This window comes from Neofelis nebulosa, chromosome 12, assembly GCF_028018385.1.
Source record: "Neofelis nebulosa isolate mNeoNeb1 chromosome 12, mNeoNeb1.pri, whole genome shotgun sequence".
In the NCBI taxonomy this organism is placed as follows: domain Eukaryota; kingdom Metazoa; phylum Chordata; class Mammalia; order Carnivora; family Felidae; genus Neofelis; species Neofelis nebulosa.
The window spans coordinates 89,386,362-89,400,955 of record NC_080793.1 but is presented as its reverse complement, the minus strand read 5'-3'; the positions used below and the strand labels follow the sequence as shown (position 1 = coordinate 89,400,955).

General features: G+C 37.1%; 1 protein-coding gene across 4 annotated transcripts in view; it reads right to left on the bottom strand.

Annotated features, from left to right (window-relative positions):
• The window catches only part of RIC1 (RIC1 homolog, RAB6A GEF complex partner 1), a 147,414-nt gene that overhangs the window by 35,649 nt on the left and 97,171 nt on the right, over window positions 1-14,594 (bottom strand). For all 4 annotated transcript variants that reach the window (XR_009251896.1, XM_058695853.1, XM_058695855.1 and 1 more), the window contains 2 exons: window positions 10,255-10,346; window positions 5,033-5,121 (listed from right to left, as the gene is read on the bottom strand). Coding sequence is in view for 3 of the 4 variants with exons in the window: in XM_058695853.1 (XP_058551836.1) it covers window positions 5,033-5,121; window positions 10,255-10,346 (181 nt within the window). In the remaining variant the exon portion in view is untranslated. The remainder of the gene's footprint in view (window positions 1-5,032; window positions 5,122-10,254; window positions 10,347-14,594) is intronic.

Sequence of the window (14,594 nt, the reverse complement as noted above, 5' to 3'; positions counted from 1 at the left end):
GACCAGCAATGATGAGAGGGTTGGGGTTCCCATCCTATAGAAAGACAAAGAAGGGGTCAGAGGCCAGCATCAGTCTGAGAGTCAGAACTGACCCCTGAAGCTATAGCTTGTGAACCTCAGCCACTGGAGCCGGAAGGAAATAAGGAAGCTGGTCTCTGCTCAAGATGCAGGAGGGTCCAGTCTCCCAAAGTCTTACTTAAGCAGGTTTATAGCCTAAGGTTATTTAATTCAAGTCTGTAGGTAACCAACGGGAGAGACTGCATTAAAAGCACCTGAGAAAACAGAAAAATCGAAGAACTCAATACAGTGTTGTCCTACGGAAGCAGGCAGGAGCACTTCCTGCAGTGATGGAAATGTTCATATTTTCTTGGTCTAACATGTAGCCTCTCGCTACAGGTGGCTACTGAACGTTTAAATGTGACAGTGCAACTGAAGAAATAGATTTTTTTCTTTAAATTTTTAAATTAATTTTTTAAATTTTAATTTTTATCAAGATTTTTAAAAATATTTATTTTTGAGAAAGAGAGAGAGGATGTAAGAGGGGGAGGGGCAGAGAGAAAGAGAGAGACACAGAGGATCCGAAGCAGGCTCTGCACTGACAGCAGCGAGCCCGATGAGGGGCTGAAACTCACAAACTCCAAGATCATGACCTGAGCCCAAGTCAGACACTCAACTGACTGAGCCATCCAGGTGCCCCCAATTTTAATTTTTTAATAAAAACGGCCACACGCGGCTGGAAGCTACTGGGCAGGAAAACTTAAGTATGGATAAAAAGGATACAGAGGTAAAAGGGCCAGAAACCACAATCAAAATACACATCACCCTGCTCTTGCAGGCTGTAAATCTGTCTTTAGAGAAAAAAATACATGCAAGCCTTTAAAGGCTATCTGATAAGAAAGATAACAAGTTACAGAGCAAATTTCTATTTCTGACAGTATAGCATATTAGACACCTTAAATGACTCTCCACACTGAAACAACTACAAAATTAAATAGAGTAAACACCTCAAAACAACTGAAAATACTGGGAGGTGAGTGTATCAAGTCATTTTGCCCTGAATTTTTCCGCCAAACCCAAAAGACCCTGACTTCCACTTCTGATGACTCAAAGCATATGGGGGACAGGAGATAAAGCTTAGAGCCTGGCCAAGGCAGGGCATCTAAGAGAAGATATCTACATGATGGGAGGGGCCGCAGGGGCGACATTCCCAGTACAAGGAAGAAAGAGAAGCTACCATGTGGAAGGTAAAGAAACAGCAAGGGACACTTTCACGTTTGTCCGTGAGCGGAAAATAAAAATTCTTCCTCTGAGAATCTGCAATCACAAGTCAGTCCTCTGATGTATAATTTGTGCAACTTGAATGGGTCCAGAAAAATTTCAAACAGAGAATATAATGCTAAGGGTTCCAGACTGATGTAGTACTCCCAGGTAATCGGCCATGAACACATACAAATCCTCTCTGCAAAAACTCAAATTCAATTTAGGTCGCAAAGCATTCAAACAATTAGGTTTGAAGAAAATTAACCAGCTCTCAATCAAAAATCCTAAAATATATAAACAAACTAGTAAGAGCCCAAAGAACTAAGGCAGTAGAAACAAACTCAGAAAGGTTTCAGATACTGAGATTAACAAAGAATACAAAAACCATTTTTTTTTTTTTTTTAATTATCTAAAGAAATAAGAGAACATTGAAACCAGGGGCAGAATGCATACAGATTAGAAAAGAGCTAAGTAAACCCTCTGGAAATAAAAAAGACAATATTTAAAGTAGACACATTAAGTAGACTATTAAGCATAAATGAAAAGAGAATTACTGCACTCAAAGATAGGTATGGAAAATTTTTCTAGAATACAATCCAGAGAAACAAAAAAAGAAATGAAAAATATTAAAAGGCAGGTTAAGAAACATGTAAAAAAAAAAAAAAAAGTGCAATGTAAGTCTGATTAAATTCCCAGAAAAAGAGATTAAAGAGGCAGTATTTACAGAGATAGTGGTTTCCAGAACAGTTGAATCCTCAGATCCAGCACGCCTGAATCTCAAGCAAGATTTAAAAAAAAAATGAAAAAAATTTAGAAAATTCTTCACCTTCCCAATCACAGTGAAACCACCTCAGAGACAAAGAGAAAATCTTAAAAGTATCTACAGGGAAAAAAGCCAATCTCCTGAAAAGGAACTACAACTGGACCAGAGACTTCCTAATAGCAACAGTGAAACCAAATGGTACTCGAACTTCAATGTACATAGACACAGTAACTGTCAATCCAAAACTGTGTAACAAATTAAACCATAATTAAATTACAAGGGCAAAATACATTTTCAGGCAAAAGAAAAAATTGGGTTTATCATCACAAAGTTTTTAAGGAAATTCCAAAGGATGTACTACAGACAGAAAATGGTCTCAAATTGAAGGTATGAGATCTTGTAAGAAATGATGGGCAAAAATATTGATATACATGTGGGTAGCACTAAGTCAACATTAACAGTTACATATTTTAATGTTTCCTGAGATTTTGACATCAGATACCTTAGCTTCCTCCTTGAGGCTAATCAGATTTTTATTATTAGATTACATTTAGATGGGTGCCTCAATTTTTTTTGACTTTTTTTTCTGATCCAAACATCAGAGAAGTTTGTACAGTTATATAACAATTATTCTTAACATGGGAGCATATCTAAATCTGGGAGAGGAACAGAACACGGTTTGGAAAAAGGCTCCCAATTACTAATGGGAGCACAGTATCAAATCATGAGACATGTAGTCATGAGATTCTACTGCCCGTTAAATACAATCCTGCAAAGGAGACTGGCTTAAAAACATATTGCTTTGTTCATCACATTTGTTAACTATGTGCCTCTCAATAAACTGAACTAGCGTGGTGCAAAGAGACAGATATATCTTACACTTCTACACTGAGCCTAGTAGAAACAAAGACCCGTACACTAATAAGTTCAATAAAGCATTATCAATAACAAGATGTGATATGCAAACTATATCGGGGCACAAGAGGGAATGGTATTGTATCTAGTTCAGAAAGAAATTTCACTTGAGCTGTATCTTGAAAGACCAATATATTCCCTCCATAGAGAAATATGGGACATTTCAGGTACAGAGAACAATATGAGACAAAGGCTGACTGACTCTCAAGAATCTGTAGGTAGTTTGGTAAAGTGGAAGCCTGCAGTTGCTAGTCTATGGGCAGGGTACCCCAGTACTCCAGAGCACTGCAGAAAACTCACAGGGGGTTACATGAGATCATCTTCCAGAGAAAATACAGTGCTATACACAGGATCTGTTGTACATGATGTGAACTATTAGATCCAGGTAGTTCACAGCTGCAACATTAGATTGTGCTACATTTACTTTGATGATGTTACCTCTTGGTGAAGATGGCTTTTTAGGAGTTGCTGCAGAAAAAGTGTCATGTGAAAATCAATGTGAAACAGGAATTATGGGTGAACATACCCGATCTCATTCCAAGGTTTGAGAAATTGTATAGTGTCCAATAGGCACAGACATCCTATTGGTAAAAATCAGTGATTTTTTAAGATTTATTTTTGAGAGAGAGAGAGCAAGGACGAGCGAGAGCAAGCATGCACACACAAGTGGGGGAGGCAGAGAGAGAGAGGGAGAGAGAGAGAATCCCAAGCAGGCTCCATGTTGTCAGTGCAGAGCCCGACGAGGGGCTCAATTTCATGAACCGTGAGATCAAGACCTAGGACAAAATCAAGAGTCAGATATTTAACTGAATGAACCACCCAGGCACCCCAAAAACAGTGTTGAAGAATAATAAAATACTATTTTTCTTTCCATTTATGAGTATTATTTTTTGAAAATGCCACTAGGGTTTAGACCTAACGACTTTATAAACAGAACTTTCGGTATTTCTTTTAACATAGAGTTACTGTGGTAAAATTATGGAGACACAAAGGGCGGAGGAAACCAAGAAATAATGCCAGAAGTATTTGGCAGAAGACCTTACATGCCGCATATGGGGTAGATACTGATGAGTAGTTAATCAAATATCTGTTTCCATACTCAAGCTCTCCATTGCCCACTTCTGCCTAAAGGCTTGGAAAATCCTAAGGTAGCTAATGTGACATAATTATAGCCGATTAAACAAAAAACTTTTTTAATGTTTATTTATTTTTGAGGGAGAGAGAGACTGAGTGTAAGCCGGGGAGGGGCAGGCAGAGAGGGAGACATAGAATCTGAAGCAGGCTCCAGGCTCTGAGCTGTCGGCACAGAGCCCGATGTGGGGCTTGAACCCACGAACTGAGACCATAACCTGATCAGAAGTGGGATGCTCAGCCGACTGAGCTGCCCAGGCACCCCTAATTATAGCCAATTAGATGTGAAGAGAAGACAGCTGGAGCAGGTAGGAGAGGAAAATGCTCCTAAGAAAGCTTTCGCTTTCCTGATCAAAAAACAAATATGCCGTTTCCTCCTTTCTCCTTGAATCAAACGCAGCAGTAATGTCAGGAGCTCAGAAGCTGCATGCGACCACGGAGGAAAGGCCAGATGAAGGCCAGAAGCAGCTAAACTTTGGGTTTCTTCCTATTAGAGAAAATAAATCTTATTTAAGCCACAGTAAGTTGGGTTTTCTGTTGGGTTCAGTCCAAAGTATTTCCAATGACAAAGACTTTAGACTTAATCCTACAGGCTCCACAAGGGGTTCAGAAAGAGACTGTTGTATTTACTGCAGTGTATCTACCATTTAGAACACTGTCTGGCCTACAGTGGGTATTCAATCGGTATCTGCTGAATGAATACATTGAATTGGAAGGCATAAAACAACAAAGGCAATGAAATCAGGTAAGAGACTAGAGCAAAGTCCAGAGAAGGATTATACAGGGTAAAGTACCCTTAGGAGCCTCCCTAGCTACACGGAAGTCCCTGAGCCACACAGCAACTGTTATACGGTTTCGCACTATCTGAACGATAGCATGCATTATTTAAATTTGCAATCGCTACACATACCATTACCTGCACGTTAAAAACTAAAAATAAGAAGGGAAATAAAAAGGACTCACCAGGATATTGCTTTGCTGTTAGCTCTAGTTTATGAGACAGCAGCATAGCTCCAGTGGTGTTATCTATTGTATAGACCTGTACAGAACCACTGTGAAAAATAAGCAAGCTTTTAATGAAAAAAGATAAATACAAATATAGAAAGCATTACTATGGAATGATTATGTTCTGCTGGTAAGAGTGTAAACCAGACTAAAACCATTTTGTAAATAATTTGCAGTCTCATAAATCTGAAATGTGTATTTGTAACCCAGTAAATTTTCCCTCTAAACATAGCCCAGAAATATCCTTGTCCATGTTATCAAGAGGCATGCTCAATGTTCACGACAGCATTGTGTATAAAGGCAAAGAAATGGAAACAGTCTGAATGTCCAGCAAGAGAAAAGAAGCATACACTGGAGTATTCTCATAGAAGAGTATAGCACACAGCACTGACATGCGTTAAAATAGATAGCTGACACATACGTGTTGGTATAATTCTGTTTCTATACAGTGAAAAACATTCAAAACACAGCACACACATCTGTGGTAAAAATGCAACAAAAAGTTAATGGACACACACACTCTACTGGTAGAGAAGGGGGGTATTAAAGAAGAGGAAGAAACGGGACCTACTGGTCCTCGAAATGTGCTATTCCTCATGCTGACAGCAATTTATACAGATTTTTATTTTATTATTTTTATGTACTATATCATTTTTTTGTATCTACACACACGATGTATGTTCTTTTATGTACATGGTATACATAATGATTTCATTTATGAAATCTTTACAAGGATCAAATTTATGAAGGGCCAGAAACCAAAGCTAAAACTTTGTATATTATTTCTAAGCTACATTTCAAGACTGACCTATAATCATCATAAAACAATACCATTTTTGCTTATGAAACTATTTTCAGATCAAAAATTTAACACAAATGTTGGTTTTAAAATACTATTAAATCTAAGGCTGCTTTTGCACAAATTAGGACGACACAGGTACATGACTGCCAGAATGTTCTGGCACTTATGCATGCTCTTTTGTGGTACAAGTCAGATGGTTTCCACAGCAGTTCTGATCCATATCCAGCCAGGTCAACTCTTCCCAAGGATTAGGACTGGGACGCAATAAAATACCTGCTGCAACAGGTCGCTTGGAGTTACCCACAGCTCATTGATGCTGTGTGTTTTTGTTTTTCTTTAATGTTTATTTTTGAGACAAAGCATGAGTGGGGAGGGGCAGAGAGAGAGAGGGAGACAGAATCTGAAACAGGCTCCAGGCTCTGAGCTGTCAGCACAGAGCCCGATGCGGGCCTCGAACCCACGAACCGTGAGATCATGACCTGAGCCGAAGACGGATGCTTAACCGACTGGGCCACCCAGTCACCCCTGATGCTGTGTTTTTAAATCTCTTTTTCTGTTTCATTTTGGATCATTTCTCTTGCTGTGTTTTTACGTTTATTATTATTTACTTCAGCAATGTCTGATGTGGATCTTTTTTCTATTTTCCATATTTAATACTCAAAAGAGACCCTCTCCAGCTCTCTGGAGTTCCCTCTTTGTGCCACTCTGTCACCTATGCCTGTCTGTCCTGAGTCTTAGCTGCTCTGGTCTCTCCAGATTCTCACTTCCTCATAATTCAACTCAGGGAATCTGCCAGGATCTGCCTTGGCCTCAGGCTGCAGCCTGGATATGCAAAGCAATTAAAGCTGAGGCATTTATAGAGTTTTCTTATTTGTTTCTCATCTTTCAGGGATCAGTGTCCACTGGTGCTCGATGTCTCAAATTCATACTGCCATGTTTCATATTTTTGTCCGTTTTTCCCTCCATATGGGAGAGAAAATCTGATCTGTTATTCCATCTTAGTCAGAAGTCAAATGTCTGCAAATAGGTATCTTTCCAGACTACCTGCCCAATTAGACGCTTTGCTGAAAGATAGCATTAGGTAGCTAGCAGGTGTTTACTTCTTTTTGCTTTGCATCTGAAACTATCATGTGGTAACTTTGGGTTGCTGAGCTCTAACAAGTCAGTGAGGAGAGTCCAAATATTTCTACAAGAAACTGGTGTTAAGCCAACACTTACAGAATGACAACTGACCTTTTTATGTATTCTATAAAGCCTCTATTGTTTAAATTATTTGTATTTCCATTTCTCATTAAACCATTATAAGAGAGAGATTTTTTCATGTGTAAGACACTACTCACTGACCTCCAAGCAAAAACGATACCTCTATAATAGAGATACAGCTCTTACACAAGTGACCAAATTTAGTATCATTAATACTGGGACAACTTAACGTTACTGCTCCATGGTGCCACAGTAAGTACACGACATCACATATGACAATGTTTAGCCAGCATCTAGTCAAACCTTTAAACATAAAGGTAAGAGTAAGGCTGTAAGACTGATCCCCTGCAAGCTGACATCCTAAAAGTTAGCTTCTTACACAACTTAAAGGATACCAGCTACAGTTTAGTGTTCAGTCCTGGACTAGTGTTAGGACTGGAGGGTCAGAGCTAGAAGCCACTATTATGTCACACAGCTACAATCACAAAACTTTCAACCCCAACCCATGATCACACGAAAGAAAGAAAGAGAGAGGAAGGAAGGAAGGAAGGAAGGAAGGAAGGAAGGAAGGAAGGAAGGAAGGAAGGAAGGAAGGAAGGAAGGAAGGAAGGAAGAAAGAAAGAAAGAAAGAAAGAAAGAAAGAAAGAAAGAAAGAAAGAAAGAAAGAAAGAAAGAAAGAAAGAAAGAAAGAAAGAAAGAAAGAAAGAAAGAGGCTGGTGCTCTCCCAACTGGTGGAAAAGTAAGATGACTGGAAGGCTGAAGGATGAGATTCCACCTCCATGACCCTGGTGAGGGGATCCTCTCGTGGATCCTAACACCGGGCCGCGGCAGAGCCACCAGCGCTAGCCCTGACTGCGGCCAATATGGAGGCAAGCTAGCCACCACCCCGTCCGTGCTGATGCGCCAGCCCTCTTATCATCTGACAGCACTGGCTTCAAAGTTTCAAGCATTATAGGTTTAAAGGAACTAAATGAATGCCATTATGAGGAAACAATGAGACACATTTAGAATATAGGACATTCTATAAACAACCAGCCTGGACTCTTAAAAAAGTTAATGTCATGAACATAAAAACAGTGTATGGGTTGTTACAGGCAAAAGGCGACTAAAGGGAAATAATAACTAAATACTGATTGACTCTGGTGAAAATAAGGAGCCACAGAAGAAATTCTGGTGACAAATGGGTTAATTTGAAGATGAACTGAATATTAGTTCTTATCTGGGATTTATCATTAATTTTAAATTATAAATTCTCATAATTTTCTCATGACAAAAATATTGATTTTATATAAGAAAATGTCCTCTCTTTTTTGGAAACCAAGAAACAATGTAAATGTCCATTAACAGCAAATCAGATAAATTAGGATACATTCATACACTAGAACACTATAAATCAATCAAAAATGATTTCAGCCACTGGCAAACAGCATGGATGAATTTCACAAAGAGGACTGAAAGAAGCAAGACCCAACACATAGAATATGATTCTATTCCTATAAAGTTCAAAACCAGGTAAAACTAAATTACGCTCTTTGGGAACGCATGCATGGGTGGGAAGCTATAAAGCCTAAGGAAATGATCATCACGAAAGACAAAAAACTGGTTACTTTTAAGTGTGTTGGGGAGGAGATGGGAGTTATGATTTAGGAAGTCACAGGGTGGGACTTCCCACCTTGCAAAACTATTTCTTGACCCAGTTGTGAACAGATGGGTGTTTGCATTACAATTATATTTGCAAAACTGAATGTTTGGATTATGCACTCTCCTACAAGTATGTTTTTATTTTACAATATGTAAAAAAGGTTATTATGAACCTTAAGCCAGTAAGTTGGGACAGGGATATGAACAAAACCAATTCCCAGAAAAACAGAACTTGCCAAAGTGACAGGAATACGTAGAAACTCTAAACCTTCTTAAATCTACTTTTAAAACTGGATTAAATCAGTAATCCAAAAAATTCCCACAAAAAACATTGTAGGCTCAAATAGCTTCATTGACAAATTCAAGCAAACATTCAAAGATAAACAGAGAAAGAGGGGAACCAGTCCTCAACTTGTTTTATAACATAAGCATAACCTTGGTTAATCAGGAAAGGAAAGGAAAAATTACAGGCAAAATGTACTAATAAACAGATTTAAAAATTCTAAACAAAATGTGACCAAATCAAATCCATGAGTATGGAAAAAAAAAAAAAGTACTTTTCCTTCTTAAACTAAGCTAAATTTACTTTTATTCTACATTTATCTCTTCAATGAGAAGCAGTGTTGAGAACTCACCACTTTACAGATTGAGAGTGTAAAGAAGGTGATGATTTATAATGTGTATTATTTACACTCAAGAAAAATACTGTGATACTCAACTTGATGTAGCTAGAGATAATACCAGATGTATGTTCTACAGACCCACTAAACTTCAATCTGAAGTTAAAAAAAAGGCTAAAAAAGCACTACACATATTGTAAAGTATTACTTATTAAGTAAGTATCTAATATAAGCTTTTTACTTGAGCTAAAATATAAGTTTGAGAAAGTCAGGTACCTTAGTGTTTTCCAACAGATCTCAAGTGCTTAGCATTGTGCCTCGTGCATGGGAGACACACAGACACTTGTTGAATGAATAATCTGTATTTAATTTTGTATTAAATTTGTATCTGTATTAATTTGTATTAATTAATGTAGGTTTTAATGCCTAAAACCTACATTATTGGAATTAAAACAAGAAACTGGTATCATGTATGAGCTGTAAATGTGCTCATTAACTAAGTCACATCCACAAATTCAAAGGCAACATCAACACTGATGTCTTAAAAAGAAAGGGTTATTTAAAAAAAAGAAAAATATCTTCTTGATCCTCTTTTAAACAATCAAGAACAAAATTAAATTCTGGCTGATTTAATCTTCTTAACTTATAACTCAATTTCCTACCACTGGAGAAAAGCTCATCTTTACAAATTAAAACATTCAATATCTGAAATCTGCTCTTTAGATTTGTTTACTTCAATCTAATAAAATACCTCCAGATTTTATATTACAGCTGATTGCTAAACTATGATAGGCATGACGAGGTTTACAAGTGCATGCAGAACATTTTATGCTTTGAAATATATATTAAAAAAAATTTAAAGACCCATTATTTTTGCCAACAACTCTTAAAATGAAGAGGACTCTATCAATTACCTTGCACAACCAAACGCCATGAGTCGGTACTTGTTATTTACTGCTACACAAGTTCCGTCAACAACATCTTGTGGCCAAACTCCATGGAGCTGCTGTAATAAAGAAAAATAATGAAGGTTTTAAAAGTGCTGTCCAAATATACTGTAATCAGTATAATTCTCCTTCAGTAAACATACAGTTCCCTAAGGCTTGGCTTGATCTGGTTTCACAGGAAAATATCCCATCAGGACTACCATCTGAATTTTCTCCCTTAAAGTATCAACTTCATTCAATAGTTCAATAAATATTCCCATTTGATCTCAGTCCAGTGCTAGCTTATCTACTCATAAAACACTAAAAAAATGGACAATCTGCAAACCCAAACTAAAAGAAGATGACTTTCCTGTTAGAAAGTCAACCTCTTACAGCAGAAACTGAGTCTAACTGGCTCCCTACTATCAGCCTCACCACTCAGCACATAGTGTTTAACTTCTCCCTTGGGGGCAAAGAGTAAATTTATTTGGTCTAACCTTTAGAAGGAATTAGTGATTTTCTAGTGCCCACTATTCTCTACTATCCCTTTGGTTTACAGTGTGGCACATCACCTGGTGTGGCTAACAGCATGGTACCTGGCAGTCTGACCCAACATCTCAGGTCTACTGTTCGCTTGCTGAGATGATCATCTGACCTTTCCAAGCCTCAGTTTTCTCATCTGTAAGTTACTTATCTCTTAGAGTGTTTTGAGGATTAAATGAGAACATACATCTACGTAAATTACTTAATACAATGGCTAGCATTCAACAAGTTAAGCATTCAATTAATGAATAAATTATTAAGCTTAAATGCTATTTTATTTACTTTGAATATAGAAACAATAGATCCAGCTCCATTGTCTGTTTTTATTTGTCAAATCAAGGATGTCTTAGATTATAAATTCTAAGGCTAAGGTCACCGTGACTATTAGTTTAGTAAGCACAAAAAACCCCAGCACACTACAATATAGCACTTATTTCTGGATGATCCCAACAGTAAACATTAGAAAATGTAACATAATTATAGCTCTGTGTAAAACAGAACACTATAAATTTTATTTAATTCCCAAACGAGCTATATAATCCACTATTTAAACACGGCATTATGTGCTTTCTTTTTCATAGGAATTTTATTTTTCAATTTTAATAATAAAACTACAAACTATTTTAGATGACAAAAAAAGTGTAAAGATAGCACTGAGCATTATTTCTGCGGACCACCACTTAGACTGAAATTAATTCATTGATTTCTCTAACAAATATTTTCCAGCACTCTTCACCAAGCACTGCTCTAGGTGCTAAGGATATGGCAGGTATTCAAATACACCAAAACCCGTGTCTGTATCCCTGCCTTATATGTTAGGAAGCTGTCGAGTTAAAAAAATTGTATAGTATATTGGAGGTTGGTAAATGCTATAGAAAAAAATAGTGAAGCAATTACAGGGAGTATAGGAAAAGGATATAATATTAAACAGTTTTTCCCATGAAGGTACATTTTGAGGAAAGTACTGAAGGAGATATATACCAGGTACAAAGGCCCTATCATAGTGGCATTTCTGGCATGTTCAAAGAACATGAAACAAGCCTAAGCAGATGGAGTAGAATGGGGTAAGGAGAAGTAATAGACGAGGTAACAGGTGTAAAAGGAGACCAGATTTATAGGGCTTTGAAAGCCACTACAAAAACTTTTTGGGTGTTTTCTCCCTTATATATGGGGAGTCACTGGGGGGGTCTTTAATTTTTTTTTTTTACCTTTTCCATTACAAATTATATTAGAGAAGAATACACAAAACCAAAATTGTACATCTCAATAATATCATAAAGTAAACACTTGTGGAATTAGCTAGCAGTCAGGCCAAGAATTACCAGTATCTAAAAATCCAACAGCGACCCTCCCAATCAATATCCCCTCACACACTACTACAAAAGTTACCGGTATCCAGACTTAAATGGTAATCCCTTCCTTCTTTTTCTTTAGACCAATGCTATTTAAGAACATGCATCCATACAAACTCTAATTTAGAATGGCCTATGTTTTTATTTTCCTTTAATTTTACGTAAAATAAAATCATAGCACACATTCCTTTGTGCCTAGCTGCTTTCACTCAGAGTGTCTGTGAGACCCATCCACATCACCACACACAGCCCTGCTGTTCACGCTCACCATAGCCTCAAACACCAGGCTTAGCTCACTGGGCCTATGCCTCCGTCACCCGATCAATCTTTACAGTCTCAGGCACATTTAAAAGTATTTTTCCTCCAGCTTTTCTAGTTGTCTTCGGCAGGTTTTGTCCTAATTATCTAAACCTACTGAAGGGTTCTGAGCAGAGGAGTGACATAATCTGACATATTTTAAGACATCTGTTAAATGCATCAAAAAACGTCAAACAATTTTTACAAAGCACTTAAATAATGCCTAACATAAACATGTCATCAGTGTATTTCCTAATTACCAGTAATACACATATGTATTCTTTTCCTGTAATTTGTATTTTCTAACTTATTTAATAATGTCCATCTGCTTTTCATTATTTTTTAAATTCTTCTTAATTTACTGGAAAATTTTCTTTAACCAAATACTAAGAAAATTAGTAAAAGCTGATCATCAGAAATGAGTTACTTTTTCAGTTCTGGGATTTTTGTTTTCAATAAAAAACATTTAAATCCCAAACATCATTTACAAATATACCTTGTAAAAAAATTATTCTCCAAAAGCTTATTTTTGTTCTTATGTATTGACATGTTACCACAAATGTACTGTTTAGTACTTCATTATTTGAGTAAAGATGATAGTGGAAAACAGTTTTAGGAATATTAAAGCTGACATTGTAGAAAATAATATGCCCTTGAGAACTTAAAATCTTTTTCAGTCAGAGAGCAGACTGAATATCTAGCTTCTCTGACTCTTAAATCCCCAACTTTATAGCAGCAAAGATTTTTTTCAAAAAGCACAAACTTGCAAGGAAAAAGAATGGGTGAGGAGGTAGAATCATTAAGTTTTAGAAGCTAGGAAGCACATGGATGAGTAGAATCCTTAACTTAGAGAAACAGCTAAATTTACACTGTAGGGCACACAGAAGGCCTGGGGACTGAGCTTTCTCAGAAAGACTGAACCACAAGCAGTGGGACTGGTTCACAGCCTGTAGAAGCACCAGCTGGGCGGTCCCACAGTACCTTCCCAAACTCAACAGCTAAGAAATATCCCACCTTCACTCCAACAGAAAAATGGAGATTTTTTTTCTTTGGAGAAAAACGAAACAAAAAACAACCCTAGTGGTTTCTGGACCACACTGAAAACATGGGTAAGTGAATATGGACCCTCTAATTTAACACGTCTATAACTTAAATCCAAGACTATTGGGACGGCCAGGTACATATTCTCTGGAAAGGACTGCAGACTCTCTTCCAATGAGCACCAGATACAGAGAGGGGAGGGAAGGAAACAATCCAGTCAGCTCACCCTATGAAGATAAGGGTCAACCAAACCCAGCAAAACCCACAGATTTCAGTGAGTCCAAATTTTTATTTTGGGTCTCTGTCACTGCAACCAAATTCACGTATTAACTAAACATATATTAATTAACCATAAACTATGGAAAGAGCTCTTTCAAATAAAGGCATTAAGGAAATCCTCAGGATGATGGACAGCCCCAAAATACAACTGTGTTAAAGGTACAGTGAGCCAGCAGCCCAGTTTGGAGCAAGCCAGAAGGTTCCAAGAGAAATCACTTCAAAGAAGATGAAACAAACAGAACATCTAATGTGCCTGAAGGAATTGAGAGGATATTTACATAACCGGCAGACAGTCTAGGGTTGAGTTACTGGTAAGTACATAAAAAGTAAATAAACATAAAGAATAATTATTAATTCCCCGTGGGAGGGAAACCTGCAGGAAAGAAAAAATAATCACAGCATCCATGGCTCAGGTACTAACAGGTTTTATATAGCAGTAACAATATAAACAATGAACAGTACTCTAATTGAAATCAAAATAACTGTATTAGGAAGACAGGAAGAATAGATGAATGCAGTAGGAACAGAGAAGCAAATGAACTTTTTCTACAGAAGGAGTCAATAAACCAGCTAAAAACTAAAAATTAAATACTCAGAGCTGTGGAGATAAACTGCAAAATAACCAGTAAAGGAAAACAAAGTCGTTGCCTCTGAGAATAGAAATTGAGTGTGAAGAGTGCAAGAAAGAGGGAAGGAACTATCATTTTTCTTCAGCACATCTAATAGAGTTATTTGTCTACTTGTATTATTTTTAAGTATAATACATGTATCATTTTGATTTACAAATTAGTTAACATAACCCTAAAATACTAAATA